At 41.3% G+C, this 21,503-nt stretch overlaps 1 protein-coding gene across 1 annotated transcript; it reads right to left on the reverse strand.

Annotated features, from left to right (window-relative positions):
- Nucleotides 1-1,216: 1,216 nt before the first annotated feature.
- Nucleotides 1,217-8,716, reverse strand: LOC131271853 (uncharacterized). The gene is made up of 7 exons (XM_058273414.1): nucleotides 8,635-8,716; nucleotides 5,473-5,940; nucleotides 4,982-5,187; nucleotides 4,295-4,508; nucleotides 3,445-3,787; nucleotides 2,502-2,626; nucleotides 1,217-2,372 (listed from the first exon to the last, which is right to left on the reverse strand). The coding sequence occupies exons 1-7, from the start codon at nucleotides 8,714-8,716 to the stop codon at nucleotides 2,221-2,223; spliced, it is 1,590 nt and encodes a 529-aa protein (XP_058129397.1). The 3' UTR covers nucleotides 1,217-2,220.
- Between the last annotated feature and the right edge of the window lie 12,787 nt (nucleotides 8,717-21,503).

Genomic DNA, 21,503 nt, shown 5'->3' on the forward strand with positions numbered 1-21,503 from the left:
GTCACGTGCAGAAAATCTGTGGTTCCGGTTTTCATTCGTGGCCCACCGTTTTATGGCATAAATTTCCCTCGGGGAAGGCTTGACGAACTCCCTGTGGAAATATATTTATTTTACCAATAGCAATATGTAGCGCGAAACGCCCGCAACGAAAGACGAAAGAAAGAGAATATGCTTTATCGAGAAAAATGTGATTCGCAAAATTTTCTGCCAGACCGTTTACTCAAGCGTCTGCTGCTTGAAGAAAACAGTCTTTTGCGGGAAATGGACAAAAAACGCTTAAAGCGTAAAGTTCAGCGTCGAAGAAGGTAAAGTTGAGCAGTGTCGCGTAATCCGTTTTGCTTCCTTTACCTTTTGCGTGCCAATTTAGTTCCGGTTCGGAAAGCTCAACTCATTCGTTTGTCCTGAAGTTAAGCGATCCAAGCTTAATGATGCAATACCTCTGAAACGATTTTCGAAAAACCAATTCCAAATAAACCCGGAGTGCCTCAACTACGAATGCATTTCGTTGGCTTCCATATTTCAAGGGTCTTATTCTGTGGCCACAAATGCGCTCTAACAAATGTTGTTGTGTGGGAAATCCATCGCAAGAATTCGCAAAAAATGTGTTATTTTATGGGAAACCGGTTATTGTATGGGAATGGGCATCGAAAGTATTCGCAAAAAACTATAATCGTTTGCTATTTTTTTAAGTACGAAAGCCGTCACATATGTCACATTACATATGTTTCTCTCTTGAGATATTCAAAAAAAAGAAAAAAGAATTATTGGAAAACTTTTTCGAATGAAAAAGCATTTGGTAGCAAACAAAAATCAATCAAGCAAAGAAATACAAATCAATTTATTGGAAATATAAGTTCAACAGTTGCCTACACTCTGGCGTCTAGGAATGCAAGGGAAAACAGGATTAACAAAAATCAGGAACTAAGTCAAATGGATTGTTAAATAAGCCAAATAAACTACTTTTGTTAGATGAATGGAACAGTTGAAAACTGTAGCTTAAGAAGGATGATTTCCTTACAACACGAAGATCATCCGATAATTTCTATACAGTTTAATTTTCGATTTACTTATTTCCTTTCTGTAGTGTAATTATTGGTAACGAATCCAATATTTCAAACTTCTTACAAAATTTATTTTACTTACCGAAATCTTACCGAGTTCTTATAACTAGATACGAAAAGCCAAGTTTGTATTTTAAAATGCACAGAGACGTCACAAGTCACTGTTGGTATATATTTTCCACTTTAAAGATACTTTTAGTTTTCTTTGGGTCAACAAAACTATAAAGAAGGGCTGTTGATCAACTACTTCGCGGAACATACGGCACATAACTGAATTGGTGGAATCAGTGGGATTTCAGCAGCGGTTCTGTGTAGTTGAGTTTTGACTTTTTGTTTCATCCAGTTTTGATTTCAATCCTCGTTAACTTGAGAACATGTTTTTGTATCAAGTTAAAGTATGTTTTGATTAATATAATTCCTTGCTCCAATGATACTTACATTATTGCTTTGGAACATCGAACATTAGCTAGTTTACTTAATTACTTCATTCTAATTTTTTTTCGGTACGTCATAACCTAGTCTTTTCCTCTTAAGAAACTGTGAAGAGATATATGATTAATCAAAAAAATGTGCCCTGGTACTGCAAACACGGACGAGGCGGAAAACAAAATGTTTAAATGTGTAACGCAGTATCATTGATGTGATAAATTTGTTTTTGACAAACTTGCGCTCCTAACCTATTCAAACCTATCAAATAATGTACGAAGTAAGGAAAAGCCAAGAACTTCGCAGTTATTTATGCATTGCCTATCAACTGGATATATTTACATATTCTTCATATTGTTGCGTTTTAACACATTAGAAAGATAGTTCCATTGCAATCTGTTTCTTTGAGTCGGACTTTACATCGGCAACAGTGTGATTCTCAATTGTAAAGAGTATGGGAATTATCCTGCGTCTTTTTGTGTGTCAATATAGTCTAAACGAAAGTAAGATAACACGTTTAAAGAAAATACCGTTCATAGCAAACGACAAAGTCTCACTCATCTTCGATAAAATCAGTTAATTTTGATGTAAGAACTCGTCAATCCGGGACAACCTCCCGTAGGTTGGCATCATATACACATTTTTGTTAATTTTAAACGGTTTCAGTGCATTCTCCATTAAGGAACAATGCAAAAAGTATTAAAGGTGAGTTCGGATGGTCCTCTCCTTGCCATTAACAGTTTAGAAGGTTGTTTAAATGCAACCATTCGAGATGTAGTAGAGCACAGCACGAGAACAGCGCCATTATCGTGCGGATGCCAATCAGGACGAACGCCTCCTCCCTTCGATGTCCAGAGTTATGCTGCACCGCGGCCGGCGTCTCACCTGTGCGAAAAGAGCCGAGAATCCGAAGACAATAAAATTTTCATTATCACCCTTGCGAGAACCGAGGATCGCTGTGCTGCTTGAGCCGTTTGAACCAGACCCAATACAAATCGTATTAAGCACACGCACCATTCAAGACCTGCACTTGGGCCGACGTACTCTGCTTGCCAGCGACGGTGCAGTTGTAGACGCCATTGTGGACACGGTTCGCCTGCAGGATCGAAATTCGGCTTATGAGCCACTGCTTGGTTCCGCTGCGAACGAATGAAGAATACCAGGTTAGAGCATCGGACAGAAAGGACAAGGCCATGCGAGGAATGCGTGATGGGTTCAATTGAGGCCGGGAAACAATGTGAATAACGCACAGTCATGTTGCCGGGAAACAATGCAAATGACGCACAGTCATGTTGCTTCGATTCGGCGAATTGTGTACAAATTTTCATTCGATGCCCGTTGCCGAACGACAAATCGTCCGATGTGATGAAAGGATTCGGCAGACACTGGATTCGAACGATGTTTTGTCAGAATCACGTCGGAGTGTGAATCACGAAACGTTGGGACGAATATTTCAAGGCAATTTAAAAACGATTTCAAATGCGCCCTATGAACGAGCTAGTGCTTTAACAAAGGTATTTTCTTCTTTTATGGTTTGAACATATTGTAGCTTTAAACGTTCAACATGGTATCAAATCTGTTATTTTTTTAAAACATATTTGTGTGAGAAAGAGCGGGAGGTAGAAGAAGGATACACGGCAGGAGAAGAAAAAATGAAACTGCTAGTTTGACCTCTATTTCGCGACTGACTCTCGCCCCGCACAGTCCGGGCTTTTATTTCGACTCTTGTCACCCAGCGGTACCACTCCCACCTTCATACAGCGGCACCGCTCTCTTACGTAAGATAGTTTGCATCATGACCAACAAAAGCAGTTTGCCTCACTTTGTAAATCTCAATCACGAAATAAACAAATTATCGATAAGTAACACCTCATCGTCGCAACCATCTCAACACGTACCAACTACATCAACATACACACAAACATATACCTTATCCGGTATGGGGGATGAAACTCACCTAAAACTCATCTTGACATCATTCGGCAGCTCGGCACCATCCTTGGTCCAGCTAATCAACCCTCTTTCCGTGGCGTCGGTCAAATTGTTATCGTCTTTAGGGTTCCTCGGTGGTCCTTCCATCACTAGTTTGTCGCTTCCTCCCGGGGGAAATATATGGCCGACAGTGTTAGCCGCCGCCGATACGGATGCCTTCGATCTCTGAGACGCTGACGCGGAGCTCGGGGGCAAAGTCGCCAGATAGGACGTCGAAACTTGGCATGATATTTCTATCGTGCTGCCCAGTTTATAGTAACGATCGTAGAACTCGTAGCCCATTTCGTCCACTATCCGGACAGCGGGTTCTGTGCGGACAAGAAAGTGAGGATGAGTGGAAGGTGAAACAAACCCAATCATCGGTGATTCACTGGGATCTGAATTATTGATAACAAAAGGCATCAGGGAGATTGAAGCAAAGCTCAGTTTACTGAACCAATTTGAAGGAAATCGAACATGCGATTGGTTTTATTCCCGTAATCCAACGATAGATTTTCACCCGAACAAAAAAAAACTAGGCTTTAACATTTGAACAACTTTTATGCCTAGAGAAACGCACTGGTGCAGAACGTACGGAGATGAGAAAATATGGATTGGATGTTACTTAATCTTCTACAAGAATATGCAAATAAATGAAATAAACTGTGGGACAGAAATAAATAAAAATAAAATCACTCTCGTGAACCTTTAAGGATGTTATGAATATTTACAACCTCCAAAATTTTGTACGTCGTGTATTCAACAGTGAGCTACTAATGGTTATTTATTTCTTTTGAGGAAACCCAGAAGAATTTGAACCCTTGCCCTTAACTTACCCAGCACCGTCAGATTCGTTGCAAACACTCGCGGAGGATGTGTCGACACTTGGCACATGTACAGTCCGGCGTCGTCCGATTTGATCGGGTTGATATGTAGCCTCCAATTGTTGGGATATTGAAACTTGACCTTTATCCTCGGGTCCCCGCTGTACGTATTATTGCCGACGGTGAGTAATGACACTTTATCGGTGGTCCGGCGGATCCACATCACCTACGCCGGCGATACATGCCACAAACATTTCGAAGAAGTACAGAAGAATAGAAGGAAGAATCAAACCGGAGATAAAATGCCAGCACGTATGAATGAACCTTTTAAGGGGGAGAGAGATAAGATTAATTTTCGGGTTCGGGATCTCCGGACTCCTTTGCATCCATTTTAGCTCCAAGGGAATAGCGCCCTCTGCCGGGGCACTCGGATATTCACCCACACATAAATCTCGAATCGGTTTTAGTCCCCGCCTCACTTTCATCGCCAAGCGCGCTCGAGGTCTCCGGAGATGACTCCTTCCCAGTCCGGAAGGAATAAACATCCAGGTGCGCAGGAACGATTTAATATGGTAAGAAGGCTCCTGTCTGATGATAGCGGGTGTTGTGGGATAGCTCGACCCTATTGTGGTTCCTTTTTCCCTTTAAGATTGACGACATCTGGATGATGGAGATGGCGGAGCTGTCGTCGATGCTTACCGTTTTATCTTTCAGCATTCCTACCCTACAGTTGAGGATGGCCTCCGTTGATAAATGATATCCGACGGACAAGGCCGCCCCGGAAGTCACGTTGACCGGTTCCTCGAAAAATGGACCCCAGTGGCGCTCGTGGTGATGCTTGCTCTGATAAGGCATCGAATGAACGACTCGACTACGTCGCACGTCAGGTAGCGTGGGTATGATTACTGAAACGGAATGTGACGTTGGTCGAATTAGTATAGCATACAGGCCGTAGTAAAGCCACTAGTCAAGCAAACCAGGCCAAACCTAAAGCTTCTCCACAGAACAATTCGGAATTGATTGAGCGTCGTTTTGAAATCCGTTTATACTAAATTCATTTCCTCGAGCTTCACCTGCCGAAATTAACTAATCAGCTTATTATTATAGCGTGTTTGTAATCTTTCCAAGTTTGCGTAACCATCGCGGTTCAATTCTCTCAAACTGCACCCTTCTCTCGGAGACGAACTTACGTGGTCGAAACGTGGTGTGTTTGCTACCGTCGTACTGCGTCTCCGTCGTCTTCGTCGGTCCTCGGGAGCTTCCGCCCGACGCGGTGGTGATGGAGCGCGCGCCGGAAGCCATCGCGTACGTGGTCGTTACTGAACTCACCGGCGTCCCCTCCTCCACCGTGGATTCATGATGTGGACGTGTCGACGTGTCCGTTACTGCCGATGTCACATTTTGGATTAGAAGACTCTCAGCCGACACGGCCAACGAGGATGGCCATGCCATCTGCGAGGGTGTCATTGGCAGAGTCGGCGAAAACGGAGATTCCGACCACTCCGACGTCGACGTTGGTGGGTCACTCGAAGTGGTCGATGGTGAGGATGATGACATTGTCGGAGATTGGATTCTACTGTTGGTGGTGATTTGTTTAGAATATGGTAGATCCTCCGTGGGAACCGGATGTTCCGTTAGCATCGTCTGCTCTCGCACTTCTACAAATAGGGAAAAGGAAGATGGAGAAGAGATAAGTGTTTAAATGGTTCCGTTTTTCAACGTTCCTTCGGCCCTCGGATGGAATTGGCTATCACCTGGTAGTACAGTATTTTTGTACATCACCGAAATGATTCTAACAACAAGTAATAAAAGATAAGTACCAGATTCCATGTCATAAATTTTCAAGCTACATACGAAGGATTCGTTATATTTAGGTAGAATGAAATCATTGGTAATTGCAATTGCTTTTGCGGTAAATGCAAAAGTTTTTGCTCAGAACAATACCAACAACAATACAATCAATGCCACATTTGTGAACGTCCGTTTCTTCGTAGGAAAGCAAATTTTATTTTCATGCCAATGTTGTTTCGTTTGCAAAAATGCTTATCACCTTGATATCATTAATCGATTATTTTTTAAGCTATTCATTCTTGTTTCCCAAGTTGTGTTCCTGGTGTAGAAAATATGTGGAAACGTTTAGAAGCATTCATTGCTGATGGCCATATTTTTAAATGTTATACCTGTTGCTCAAATGTTTAAAGAAATTCTTCTCAATTCATCTTTTTATACCTTCCAAAAGATTAGGACTGTATTGTCCTGTAGCATTATCTTGTTAGGCTTTGCAATACAGTTTGGGATAAATTTGAAGAGCTATGAACATGAAATGAACCAAATTACTTTTTTATGTTATTTTTAACATCTTAAACGTTTTTGCAGACAATCCAACATAAAAGTAGAACTATGTGAAAATTTAAATGTCATAAAATTTTTCGAATTCAACATTCATGTTGTATGCTGTGTGCTGTGCCATTAATGTATTACGTTTTATCACATCCTTTAGATAGATTACTTATTTATTGAACTATTGCTGTTTTAATTGTTCAGTAAACAGACTTTAACCTCGCCACAATTGTTTGCCTAACATAAGCAGAACGTTGTACTACTTTGTCGAGAAATCTGGAGCAAAATTTACATTCTTCCCTTAAGGGTAGCTCAGACGAATCTATCACAAATTCCTTAACCGTTCGGTAGACAGGGTGATACGGCAAACAAACAAAAACCACCCGAAGATGGTAGATAAGGAAGGATTGCCGTAAGCCGGCCCCTAAACTGTCTACCTGGTAACCATCGAGACCCAATTAGTTTTCTTGATGAGCGTACCAGATAAAGCTGGCACCAAACGACCTCTGAAATATGGTTGCCACAGCTAGGCGACTCCTTGGCATGATTTATTGCTTATGCTATGGCTTATCTACTAACGTGCTTCTAATCACGATGCAAGCTCGAGGAGGATAGGGTTTCACAAATGGTCTTGACTATCTTTTTAACATGGGTAACTCTGAGATGAACTTTGCCATTGCACGTTTTTTAAACCTCCACACAACAATATCCGTTTCTACTCATTTTACTGTTCGATACTCTTAATGTTAGTTTACCGAAAACCCAGTTCAACCTGTTTTCCTGATAGCAGAGAAATCTCCGAAAGGCCAAAAATGTGCTTAAATGGGTACGATTTCCTGAGCCGGATATTGAGGTTCATTTCGCCATGCTTCGTAGCATTCGATCATTCATTGAATCCAAATGGAAGCCTGAGCAAATAACATCATTGATGAAGGCAACGCTTCGTCCGAATAACCCGGAACATAAGTTCGACCATCAGCCATCGCCCGCATAAGGCTCGACACAATCTTCCTTCGCTTATTCGAAAGAGATAATGTCCGCCGATTTACTTTAGGGGCGGAAAAAGCTCCGAAGTAATCCGTTTCTATCGATGGGTCCATTCGATGAGACATTTCCTGGCAGGGCGGAAATCTTCATCTCAGTTGTATAAGACGGTTATTTTAATCCCATTGTACTAGCTGTCCAAAACGATAAGCAGCAGACGGTTTCTTTCCTGCTTCCTTTTAGTTTTTCGACCATCAGATAGATTTCATCGCAATTGAATCACAAATTTGGTGTTTACATTCAAAGGCTCTTAAGCGGTGGGAAAACAAGTATTATATTGTTGAAATGTTATACAAAAACTACTTCGATAGTACATCGCTTAGTAATAAAGAAGAAGTTCAGCTAGCATAGTGCAGCAACCTTTCGAAGGTCTATAAAATATCGCTTGTAGCATCGAAGCCGCATCCCAAACGGCCAATTCGAATATGCATATGAGACGAAAGCAGGGCGATTCGGCAAAACTTTCCCGTCGGCATAAAATTAACGAGGGTTTGTTTCTTGTTTCCCAAATGCTGCGTGAGAAAATCGTATTTTTATCGGTTACACCTTGTTTACTATTACAGCGAATATTCATGGACTGGTCCCGGAACGAGCGCCCGGGGAGTGTGAACGGAGGCTTAGCAAATTCACACTAATAGAGAAAGAAAATGCTGGCGCTGGAAGCCATTCCAGTGTTTTTGTTTTAGCCGGTGTCTCCTGGGGTCGGAGAGAGAATTTGGAAAACGAAACTTTTCGTAACCGAACTGTGAACTGCTTGGAAATAATTGCTACGTGGGATCCATAAAAATGGTTGTATATGGAGACCCATCCACGAAGGTTGGAATGTGCCTTTAATTTTGGTTGAATTCTTAATTCTTTCTTGGTGAAAAATATATTAAAAATTCAAAACTCGGGAAAATTAAAATTTCATCGAAACACGCTGTGGTTGATTGAAACTTCTAACAGATACAAAAATAAATTTTACTCACCGATCATTGTCGTCAGTAGGAACACAATTGCCGCAAGTGCGACTTTGTTGCATTGATGCTTCAAGCTGTCCAGCGATGTCATCACAAAATCGTTTGCATTATCCACATTGTCTCGTTCAAAGACGGTGCCGCGTTTCCATCTTGTGCTACTCGTCACTTTGCATGAAATGCCCACTTTTTGTATCTGTGTTCTGTTTCAAAATACGCAAATCAGGCTTGAGCCGTGACAGGAAGCGAGGTTTGGTACTTCCTGGTACACCGAAACACCGTTACACCACTCGGTTCGTAAAACTTACGCTCACCTCTTTCCGTAGTGCATGGTTTTTTTTTTGTCGTCACTTACTTTCTTTGCACTTTACTTTATTTTCTTTACCACTTCATAAAAACTTTGCTCTCCACTTGGCCAGCCCGTCGTGTCAGCACTACAACGTTGTGAATCCGACCAACAGAGGTCCCCACGTCATTGGTGCGATGCTGTTTTGCGTTGGCTTCGGACAAACTCGTTTCATAATTTCCACTATTTGTTCACCGCTCCCTGGGAGCTTTCGCTTCACATGGTCCGACCGACACGAAACGCTGGGTAATATATCGTCCTCATTTTTTACCGTTACTTTGGGTGTTCCGACTTATCGTTTGCTGCTGACGGATTCTGGTGTGAAGGTGTAAATTTTAACATCCGTTTCAATGAAGTATGGTTTACTGTTATGCATCAGCATGAAGTTTAAGAAGGATCTATAAGAAACTGATATTTTGATGTCCAAATTGTTGTTACATAATGTTGATGAGGTTGAAATAAATTAAGAAATAATTTTGTTTCATGTTGAAAAGAGCCACATGGTAAGATCATTTTTGTTGTAATACGCATTGCTCAGCATAACATAATTTTTCTTATTGTTGAATTTTTTTTCTATCTCTACATCTGCCTAGAAAACTCCATAAACAATCACTGAAAGTATTCTGAATCGAAATAACACAAACAACAACAAAATTCTACAGCTGAAAAGAGTAAAGCTTCGTTGACTTGCATTTATAACCGTCTCTTTTGAAACGATCCAATGCCGACGAAAGCAAGAGGACAGCTTGAAACCGGGTTGCAAAAAGTACCACCAAAAGTATCCCACCGACAGTGCCATATCCCGCTGATTGGTGGACGAAGGCATTCATAAATAAATCGCCACCATCAATTGCCGTTATCCACAATGCTATGGTTTCCGTTCCTTTCGCATTTGAACGGCGAGTCGTCTCGAACGGTTTCTTTCCATACACCGGACCAATCGATGGTCAGTGCATCACCACCATAAAAAAGAAGGAGAATTAAAAGTATGAATAGCGGCAACGCAGGATCGGTGAAATATTTAATGTCCATGAGCTGCTTCTCCGGACAGCAATGGCAAACGCAGCTGGAAAGCAGGACGAGACCCAACCGTACAAGGATGCTTCCCAACTACCGCACAGTGGGGATCTTTCCGAATCTCTGCATTCATGTGTCGGATGCTGATAATGATAAATGGTCAACGCCAACACGATAGCTCAACAGCAGCGGGATCCATGAAAGTTTTAGAAACGCCAACACCATTCTTCGTTCTGCGGTTTCTTTCGAAGGCCGTGAAACAGAAGAAAGCGCACAGAGAAAAGAGAAAATCTTGGCAATTTGCCAAGAACTAGCATTCGGATTCGGTTCGGTGTGAAAATGTAAAACGCTGGAAACCGGCGGAAAGCATCCATTAGTATCTTCAATAGTGATTGTGTAATGTTTACAAAAGTATCCCTAGCTAGGACCGATTCTAAGAAGTCAGTGTCTCTTTTGCTGTGAATAACAATACAATTAACTGCACATAAAAGGCTAATAATGGGCGCTAATGGTAGGTAACATGGTCGAAAAATGTATTGACCGCAGGCGGCAGGCCACAGCTCCATTACCGTTGATTTATTAAAGTTCACTGATCCTCAAACATCATCCGCACTTATCCCGTGCACTAACCCTCGTCGGTTCTTGTTATGAAAGCTCCTGTGTTTTGTTGTGTTTCAAAATATCCAAACACCTACACCGCCCATCACTGGAACACACGCACACCTCAAACCGACAGTTAGGAAGGTGTGCTTCGGGCATCGGCTCAACGTTCTACGCAAGGGGCAAAAACGGCTCACTTAATTAAAGTTGCCCCGAGCCCGAAATGTAGGAAGGCACGTCCATGATGTTGGTCGGTTTTGCCGTTGTAAACGTTGCCCACCTAGTCGTTGTCGTCATCTTTAGCCGTCGTTTTGCTTTGACACCAACGAGGTGACGGTTCGGAAAGGGACGGTAGCAAACTTGGTTTCGTTTTTTCGTTATGTTTCACCTTACTTCGGGGAACGAGTACAATGCCTTACGCCATTGCGACTTGATTTGATGCAAGGGAAACTTTTAAATCATCCATTAGCCAACATTAGATTGCCGCTGACGATGGCAGGCATGGAAAGCATAGGAGGCTTGAGAAGAAAAGCAAAAATGGTCAGGGAAACCGAGTGAAAATCGACACGCCTTTCCAGTGAGGTGTTGCTTACGTCCTTCCTCCACCCTCCCTTCTTCTAGCCGGTGTGGCTTTTCGGTTCGGTCAGAACAAGAAACAAATTTCAAGCCATCCTGTCCGACACAAGTGAACCCTGCAGTCATTTGGACGGAAAAGATGGAGCAATCTGGCTGACCGTAACCTGAATTCTGCCAGCGCAGAGATCCTCGGGGAAAATCAAGGAACAACAACGAAGAAACAGAAAACAAGAGAGTTTCCAAACAACCACGGTTCGTTAAAAATGCTTCCGTCGTTCGGTCTGTTGTTTTAGAGTATTTGTTTCTTCCTATTCTTCCATTAAACATAATCGTTTTGTTTACTGTTTATTTTCCTGCTTGTTTAGGGTTGCCGGCGACTACGGTCTTGCTGATTTTCGCCGAGGTCTTTTTTCCCGTTGGTGTACCGAAAGTTTGGCGGAGGTTCTTATGCTGGTTGCTTTAAGAATCTCATTTTCTTCTCCGGTCAGGAAAGCTGTCCGTTTTTTCTTTATTTGACGATAATTGGAATCGAGATATTTTGAGGATCAAATGTCAATATCTTCAAAGCAGTTCAATCTACGCCATTGTGTTCAAGGTTGCAGTAATTTTTGTATTTTTGTTTCCAATAATGTTTTAGCACATACTTTAGCAAATGATTATCGATTATCGCATCATTTGTTCAGCTTGAGCCAAAAAAGGAACATAGTAGGAACAAAAAAAAAACCAAAAGTCCTAAACAATCACTTCATCTGTAGACATGAGAAGGGTTAAATTGTTAAATCCTTTGAATAAAAGTTTATGTCTTCTTCCATGGAGCACACGCTTCGTGCCGTGTTGGCTAGTACGTGACGTTCTGAGCTAGCACATCGTGGTTCGGGGTTTCTATAAGAGTGTCCATCGTACATTGAAGCTTACAAGCGTGTTATGTTTTAATTAAAGGTATAATTCCACATCCTACATAGATGTTTGCTGATCCCGTCAAGAATAAGATACAAAACTTGAATTAACGATTACACTGACACTGATTTGTATAATATACTACTGAACACAAACAGTTGTTATTTTCGCACAGATAGAAGTAAATAGATAGACAGAAATAACGTAAAGTCACAACATAAAGTGGCACTTACGCAAAATAACGTGTTTTGAAGTTGAAAAACATAACACAAATTGATTCAGAATTAAATTGTAGCCAATATCACCCCTCTATATCAAACTCTTTGACACTGATTATTCATTTTCAATGCAAATCATCATTAATTAAGCAAACCACACGTAAACACATTTCACAAGAAACGTATTATTTCACTTATGAACTTTTTCGGTTTCCTTGTGCAAATGATGCTCTCGGATCTATAACATTTTCAAGGCAAAGTTTTGCCACGTTAACAAAATGAAGCTTTTATTTTTTTTAACCAAACGCAGCGAACCACATGGAGCACACAGCAGCACAAAACTAATTTCCATTATCCACTTAAGGTGCGATCCATTTTGGCACCGAGTCAAACGCCCTCGCGAACAGCGCGACGTTTTCACCGGTCTTCGTGGAAAGTCTTATCATTTTTCTACTGCCCTTCGCTTTCCACACACAACTGAACGTTCACACACGCGTGCACGGTATCGACCATGGGTATGTAAATGGTGAGAACAGTGTTTTCCACCTCCATTCGAACACACCCAGTTGCCACCGCAAAATGTGTTGATGGTTCCCTGTGGAGCGTCTTTCCATCACGAGGTGCTACGAAGCCATTTGAGTGAGGTGTGAAAGTTCTCTCGTGAAACATTTGCCAGCCTAAAACGAACCTTGAATGCGACGTGTGTCATATGAGTCGTGGCCCCCTGTGGGGTCAGCTAGTATTTTATGACACTTTTATCCGATTCCATAGGAGATACTACACAACCGGCACGGCCTTAAGAGGCACAGAACGTCGCTGAATGCATACGTCTCCACAGGATAATTGAAATTGATCGATCTTGTTCACCTTTCAGCGGGATTAACACTCACCAAATCAGCTGGAACCACACAGGGCAAGATAATGCGATTGCAACCCGCCTATCGAACACCGGTTCAGCTGTTTGGTGAACGAAGAAGCACTTCCAGATACACCGTTATAGGTGATCCGTTCTGAAAAACCTAAAAATGCACTGTATCCAATATAGACACCCGCTCTCAGTAACGCATGAACCAGAACTGACCTTCCAGCCTCCGGAGTAGGCCTCACAGGACCTGCCCAAATAGTTGGGTTCATTGGGAGCTCGTTATTCCAGTGTAAGGATCTGTTCACGACAGCACCGGATCCGCCAGTGTGACTTCTCATTCTCGTGGAGTCTGCGCGGTATCTCATGAAGGGCATGGTAATGTTTATCCTCCGTCAGTGTACCGGTTAAGTGTTTTTCCTGCATGAACTGTAGATGAATTCGTGGGAAAGCACTCTTCTACAGACGCACTTTTTAGGTACACACAGAGATGTTAGATCTGGGACTCACTTCCTCACGTTTAAACCATCTTTACATCACCTGCTGTCTTATATCAGCGATTCATTTCACACAAGATGCTCGTGCGACTTCTGAGACGTCGTACGATTCTAGGCTCCGCTGATTTTCTTCATTTGGCATTTTTAATCCTATTCATATTCTTGATTTTGAAGTCCAATGCAGTTAGAAGGTCGCCGATGGATTATCTCTTAAGTTCTTTAAAGTTAGCCAGACGGTGTTTTCCATAGAAGGTGCGTGGTCATACCGTAACGCTCGGATGTGAGGGCATTCGCACGCTGTTTTCTTAGAACGTGAAGGGAATCTATGAAACGGACATGATGCCATTTAATACATTAATGAGAATGTCAAAATGGCACGTCTGAAACTCACCAGTCGGTCGCATAGCATCGGCAGAAGATGAAAAGGAAAGGAATGTGGAAGGAATTTTGCTGTCTTACATTGAGCTGGTCTGTTACTACAATTATTGTTATAAGGCATATAAGATAGCAAGATGATTTTTAGAGCTCGGTTGTACTAGAATAAGGGTTCCTGTCAACTTCATTACAATTTATAAGACTTTAATAGTTGTTTTAAAACTCATGAAATATTATTCAATTACTTATAATAATTATTCATATCTGCCAAAACCTGAAAATTAAAGAATGCTTTCTTCAGAACTTCAATCCTGACAGACTGTTACCTTTTTTAGATGATATATCAATTACAAACCATTCCTAATAAATAGAATCCATTTTCATTATGTTTGGTCTCTCGATAACTCACTTTTGTCAACATCCTAAATGAAAGATCGCAGAACAAGCTGCTATCTTCATCACGGTTCGATTGAATTAAAGGTTTGATGACATTTCGTTCGGTGAGTCTGAATATTTATGTCGTCTTCCGTCGTCACTTGCGTTAGAGAAAGAACAAGAAATATGCAAGTCGGGTGGCAGACGAACGCCTCGATGTAACGTGTGCTAAATTGTTATTACATATGTAACGTGACACTCTGTTAGCTGCTTCGAATTCCATGAATCCCCGGCGCAGCTTTAAGGCGTTTTTCAAACGAGTATTTGTAAGGAAGGTGGTGGTTTCTTTCCTAGTCGAGAAAAAAGAAAACAAACACAGACGTCCATATGGGCGATGGAATATGTAACCGAGTTTAGGGTTGAAAAACGAACGGCGTACCTTTTTCTTGATCATTGGCAACGGGATGTATGATTTGGCAAGATGTTTCTTTTCCGAGGAACTCATCTTTTATTTTTTCTGCTTCAGGGTACTTCCTCTTCCGATTTCCGCTCGACATGGTGATATTTGAGATTCATTCCTTGTTCCAGGCGGGCAAGGAAGCTGCTTTTCCTCAAAAGTTACCCAGACCGTCTAAAAAAAAGCTGGCGGTGAAGAGTTTTTAGTATTGTGTTTAATATATGACTTTCAATTCATTTTGTTATAATAGTTTCTACAATGATAACACATGTGGGTCATAAAAAATAAATATCGTGTGTCATTCGATAATTTTATTCTTCGTTATGGGTTTGTTCTGAATTTTGGGCACTTTGTAGCACACATCTGCCCATTGTTTCTCTTTGAAAATGAACAAATGATTCTTATCCTTCGTTTCGAGTGCTGAGAACTTCTTTACAGTCCGCTGACAATTGGCTACAACTTTTTAGTGTGGACCTAAGCTGGTCTTTTCCCGTAGCAACGACATCGATACTGGCAATCTTGAAGTTTTAAGCATGGAATCGATTGGAATAAAAAAGGGAAAACTGAAGATTGCACTCAAGTAGCCTGATTATATTTTCAATGTCTTCCAATCGCATTACATAAGATTGGCGATGTTATGTTGAAGCTGTTTTAAAGTGGCAAAATTCGTTTCCTGCATGATTTTTGTTTCTCAACTAAGGAGTACAACAAATTCAAAATGCAGTCTCTTAGTATGCATAAAGGTCAAGGTTATTTTTAAGACAAAAATATAAAGCTTACCTTTCCTACCAGTCGCCTGTTGGGCATGGCACAGCATTTTCCCAGACATGATAATCTTTCAGCTAAATTCCACGGTGGAGCTAAACGCAAAAAAATAAACTAACGACTCAAGTCCGTAGCATCTCGGCATTCAGTAAACACAGGGAAAACATTTAAGTAGCAGCCAGTAAACATCTCAACCAAAAATCAGAGCGCTTCGTGCAATCAGATGCAATGCGCTGCACATGCAGCCCTCGGGGGTAGAGTGAGGTTCCGACCTTCGCTTAAGTTTAACCTTTGCCTTAACTGCGAATGGCGCTGACATTGTGAAAATTGTTTCCTAGGTGCGATGGAAGTAGCACATTTTTATCGTGTTTGTTCCAAACCCGACGATTCCAACGATGGTCGAGATTTGCTGTGCTGCTTAACATGGAGCTGTGCATGTTGCGGAAAGTTTAAACTTTGAACAGGCGTTTCAGGTGGGTTATAAAACTGAACAATTGGAACACGAATACTGTTTCCCTTGTTCCTGAAAAACCCCCGTTATGAAAATGAGGCGGGGGTGTGCTTTACAAAGCAGGTTTCCTGTTTATGGGTGGGACATGCTTCGGTTTTGGGTGTGTTGGGTGAAATGATGTAAACAGTCTACTTTGTTGAAAATGGTCACAGATGAATCTCGTCAACTATTGTAGCCATTAAAAATTAGATGAAAATCCACATGTAAAAGAGGAATAAGTAAAAGATGATGTTTGATATAAAAAAGTTTGAGAAAACTTTTGCGGCTTGTCATAACAGTTTTATACTTGAGATATGAATGACTACTTTCATATTTTATTTGATTGTTATCTACCTTTTATTCAAAGCAGTGCCATACCTGGGCAATGCCGTAAATATGTATTACCCATATTTCAATGCAGCACGTTGAATGTAAAACTTTTCCTTCGTTTCCCTCATGCGAACTGCGAGTGGAAATGGGGACATCGAAAAAACTCACTCGTAAGAAATTTTTCCAGAGTACTTGTCTCTTTGTCGCGTTTAGAAATTCGGTTATGGATCCAACTTTGAATGTATTTTGACAAAATAAAACCAACGAACCAAAAGTTGGGCACCCGATGGCGAACTGGACGAAGAATGTCGGACCAAAGGCATGAATTATTCACATAAAATTCACAAAACTACTCGCCACCGGAACCTAATCCTTCAAAACAATCCAGGCCATTTTTATGCCACCTCCATCCTGCAACGCTCACCGACCACCGGCATCCTATCAGAATCGTGGCCATGGAATCAACACAAGCTGGCATCCCTCGGCCATAAGCCCACGCGTGTTGTCTGACCAAACCGGCAGCATAAACGCTTGAATTGTGCAACTGAGCATGGGCGTGCTGGGAATTATTCATAGATTTTATTTTTTATTGCAAGAACTGGTTGTCCTTGTCGTGGCTCAGTGGAAATGGATCGGCAATGGTTCAAGTTTGGCCTAATCCGTTTCCATGCACGAATAATGGATTCTTGTGGTTGGAATTGCACAAAAGAAGTACAACGACTTAGCGGGTTGGCGAGTTCTCGTCCAGCTGAAAATTCATTTCCAAAATAATGACGAACAGCGAGGAAATAGTTTTACCGCCCAAGCGTTTACTATGCTGAAAACGCCGTCGCCAACTCAACTAAGGCTATACTGTGTGTATATCCGCATCAAACTGTCTCTCTTGAATTCTCACATTTGCTTTGTGTTGCTGGTAAACGACTTATAGTGATCTCGACTTCCTCGATGGTTCGTGTCGTTTTCTCCTAGAACTAGTGATCACTAGTTTCTCTACTTCCTCCTCGAGGAGCGTCGTTGGCTGGGAGTGTGTGGACATAGGACATATTTTGGGAAGAATAATCGGGTATAATTGTTATTTATAGACAAACATATAAGCAGGCATGTTCGTGGATTTTCTGCTCTGCTAGGTGCTGAATATTATCCAGTCGATGTTGTGCTTGTTTGAATGATAATGTGTTATGAAAAAACAGGAATGGAATGTCTTCTTTAACTAATCCCATTATTTTTACCTTACCATGTCATTTCAGAAATAGATTGTATCGACACTTTACACGAGTCTTTATCAACTTTTCAACTTTTCCAATATAAAAAATTTGTTCGAACTTCGAACTAAATAGCCTTAAATGTTATTTTCACAATCAAACTTCTAAAACTAAAATGTTTAAAACGTACATGGTTTTCCTTAACTGTAAATTTTTATTTTCATTTCGAAAGCTTTTCGAATCTATCACTTTTAAAGAACCCTCTCATATGTCAGCCATACGAGAGTTGACATGCCAATGATATGATTGGTAAGCAATAGCATGACAGAAGAGCTCACATAACATTGTATCTCACAAGAAACTCGTCAATACAAACGGCTATTCTATTCGAAATTGTCAAGCCATCATGTGATATAGAAAACTCATAGAATCGCAAAACGATATTCACTCGGCAAACATGGTTTCCATACTAACGGATCTTTAACGACGGTAAATATTCGCACGACATTCAGTTAACGACTGCCGCGATAATAAAGGCTTTGGATGTCATTGGAAGACGCGGTGCGACGGTACCGTTCTCATGCTAATCAAGTAGCTACTGAAATCGTTTAACCTGTCAACATAAGGTACCCGCTTGTTTTGCAAGAATATTTTTCCTTCCACGCATGTGTTACAAAGCCATGTGTTTTGAGCCATAAGAATGCTTCCTAACGATCGATGCTGAAAATGTTTCGAGGCTTGGAAAATCCCGACTTCGTATCGCAGTATTTACAACAGCAAGCATTTACAAAAGTGTTTTAGTAGTGAATGCTTAGTGTTTCAACGTGAGATAATATTTTTTTGGATTGCTTATATTACTTGTTTCATTTTGTTACCCATAAGTCATTGATAAGTGGTGATTGGTCAAAACATTTTCATACCAGTGCATCTGTTTCCAATCAAAATGTGTTTTGATTCAAAATCCATTTGAATTTAAAATAAAAATGATGTTTTACTTGCTAAACTGTTTTGAAACTCATTTTGATTTGACATTGTCTCGTAAAAAATTAGAATCATTAGTTAATGTTGTATTTTGTATAAGGTATATTTTATGCGCAGACTCCATTAATGTTATGCCATTAATTTGATTGGACAATGGAAAATATGGTAACGAAAAGAAGTTGAAAAAATAATGATTTGTTCCTTTTTGCCCACGATCTCTTTTGGATTCTAAGAATATTATTAGAAGCTTCGCTGTTAGTGATTTGGTAGAGAAGAATAATATCTCAATCCCTTCGTGGCCAGGGAGAACTCTCAATAACTGGTATGGAAATGAGTCGCAAGTTTTACACTTCATCTGAGAAGCAAATGAATGATTAATGCGTTGGTTAATTAGAACACGTAATCCTTTCGGAAGCAACGAAACTCTCTTGTGAACATTAGATGCGAAGATACGGATGTGTTTTGCAAGCAACACTGCGGTCTCCAAAGCTAACAGTAAATAATGCTTATTCATCTGCCCGGGTGGCAAAATCATCATGCTTTTTCGTTTTGTTGGTAATAATTGTTAATTGGACAGAAGGAGAAAGCATGATGAATTTGCCCGCTGGGTGATGGTTATTTTCCCGTCAGCATGATGTTCAAAAACATCCGCAAACAGGTTTGGTTGCTGCGAAGAAAAGGTTAGATTCTGCACAGCATGCCAAAAATAAACCATAAAAAGTTAACCCACAATACTCCATCATGGCTTCCTTGCACTGGCTCTCGGGAAACTTTTTCGCATGCACGCAATATCGATCACTTTGGGGTTGCATGTGAAGCGTTTGTTATTCTTTTTTTGGCCACCCACCATCCCATCTCCTGTGAACGATTGCTAGACGATGCCCCTATAGTGATGAACTGCATCCGGGCTACATAACCGACAAACAAATTGCCGTGCATCGCCAGTGGTTTAATCATTTTTATCTCACGTCGAGGGGATGCGGCCAACACCATCGTCACATCGCACCGAGACCATCCGAGGGCTCATCATTTATCTCCGGGACACGCAACCGGCGAATGGTTGTTATTCTCATGGGGACATAAAATCCGTGGTTTAGGGTCCCACTGGGGAGTATTTTTCAGCGAAAGGTTGGTGATTGTGGTACGTGTATCCGGTGACCGGAGCTGCAAAACAAACGGATTCGTGTTTGTCTGGCCACCGGAGCGATGTGGTAATAAATCTCTCACAATTTGAGGTTAGAAGTATGACTGCCGCTTTCGGGTGATCTTGTGATAAAGAGTCTTTGAAAAAAATAATTCACCACACTGACAAAGAAAATCATTCCAACCGTGATTAATTTATGAGCCTCTTTTTACACATATGTTCAAAATAAAACATTAACCCCTCCATCTCAGAATCCGAATCCAGTGATGCAACTTATTCTTCAAACTATTTAGTCGTTGAAGTGAGAATGGTTACTCGAAAGAGGTTCCTGATTGGAAATGGTGGACCATTTCTCCACTAAAGTGGGAATAAATGGTTCTGGCTTAAGATGCTAGTTTCTCCTATCTGACCACAAAGAAACGGTCGAACAGTTTATCGAAATAATTCGATTGTGTTCCGTTAATTGACCGACCCGATAAGTTTCGGAGTTATTTATTTTTAATCTTTCTACGCCTGGTCTGAGCGATCTGCCGATCTATTCCTTCCGGTCAGCCCTCCGCACAATTACCACAATAGTCCACCAATAGAGCCATACTGGGCACAAACCGTGCTACAGGATAATTCGAGGGGTCCGACTGTAAATTGCCGTCCAGGGCAAAGCACTCCAACGAGGGTCGCTGGGGGGGGGGGGGGGGGGCAGGCGTCTAGGAAATAAATTGTTGGATCGTTAAAATGTCATCCGTTCGACCCGAAGGGTGTGCAAGGATCAAGGGGTCAAATCAATTCAACCAACCAGCGGACAAAACGTTACAAAATACAGTAGAAAAAAGAGGGTGAACACTGTACCATAACGAAGTCCGATCGAGTCTTGCCGAGTCCACCGGTTCGAGAATATTACCTACCAACGAAAACCCGTGCACAACAGAACCGTACCGATCTGGCCGGTTATGCCTGCGATTGTGTTAGAGCAATCGGTTTGCTGCACTACCGTCAGTAATTGATTGGGTGATTTAGTGGCAGAATCGCCATCGAAGAGGTAAATATAAGGTAGGATAGCTGAGGCCATGGCCTGACTGGGCAAGATTGGTAAATTTCTGGAGGCAAGTTCACTACGAGTGGCAGGTTAGTTGGTTTCTTTCTTTTGCGAACGGTTTAGTCCTCTTCTCTGTTGTTACCTGAGAGTTCTTTTGTGTGGCTAACAAATGAGCTTTGGTAGAAAAGAAATAAATCCTTGTTGTACAGAAAATACAACCGATACGAAGTTGAAAGAATATCAGCAACCAGTTCCAATTGTACTGAATTATTTTATAGCCAATCCTTCTGCAAATAGGTCAACTAAAGGTGAGACTCGTTCCAATTCCAAACGTTTTATATTGTATTCTTGTTTTCGAAAGCTATTTATAAAATTCCCCCTGAATAAGCAGTCAAGGTGAAATGAACAATAGTGCGATCAAAATGTTCTGAAACACTTCCCAACTGCACACACCTAGTTTTTGAGGAGAAGAAAATTTCCATCCTCAACATCATCGTCGAGATCGCGATGTCATCTGTTTGAAGGATGCGCAAAACTTTACCACCCATTATGGCAGGCAATTGTTGACAATATTTCATCTGTTTCTGTTCCTAAGCTTTAAAAATGGCAAAGGCTTGAAGGCAAAATTGAAAAAGTTTTATCCATCGCCCTTCAAGGCAGAAGCCGCACTGTGGGTCGCTGTAGGTTGTGATGGGTGGCATGTAATTTGGACGAAA

Source organism: Anopheles coustani, chromosome 3 (assembly GCF_943734705.1).
Source record: "Anopheles coustani chromosome 3, idAnoCousDA_361_x.2, whole genome shotgun sequence".
Classification (NCBI taxonomy): domain Eukaryota; kingdom Metazoa; phylum Arthropoda; class Insecta; order Diptera; family Culicidae; genus Anopheles; species Anopheles coustani.

Bases quoted from the DNA above. Each gene is read 5' to 3' on its own strand.
- LOC131271853 (XM_058273414.1), bottom strand. From the start codon at position 8,716: ATGACATCGCTGGACAGCTTGAAGCATCAATGCAACAAAGTCGCACTT. The intron at 5,188-5,472 runs GTAAGTTCGTCT...ATTCCGTTTCAG, and splicing joins ACACACCACGTTTCGACCAC to TAATCATACCCACGCTACCT. The intron at 2,627-3,444 runs GTGAGTTTCATC...ATTCGTTCGCAG, and splicing joins GATGTCAAGATGAGTTTTAG to CGGAACCAAGCAGTGGCTCA.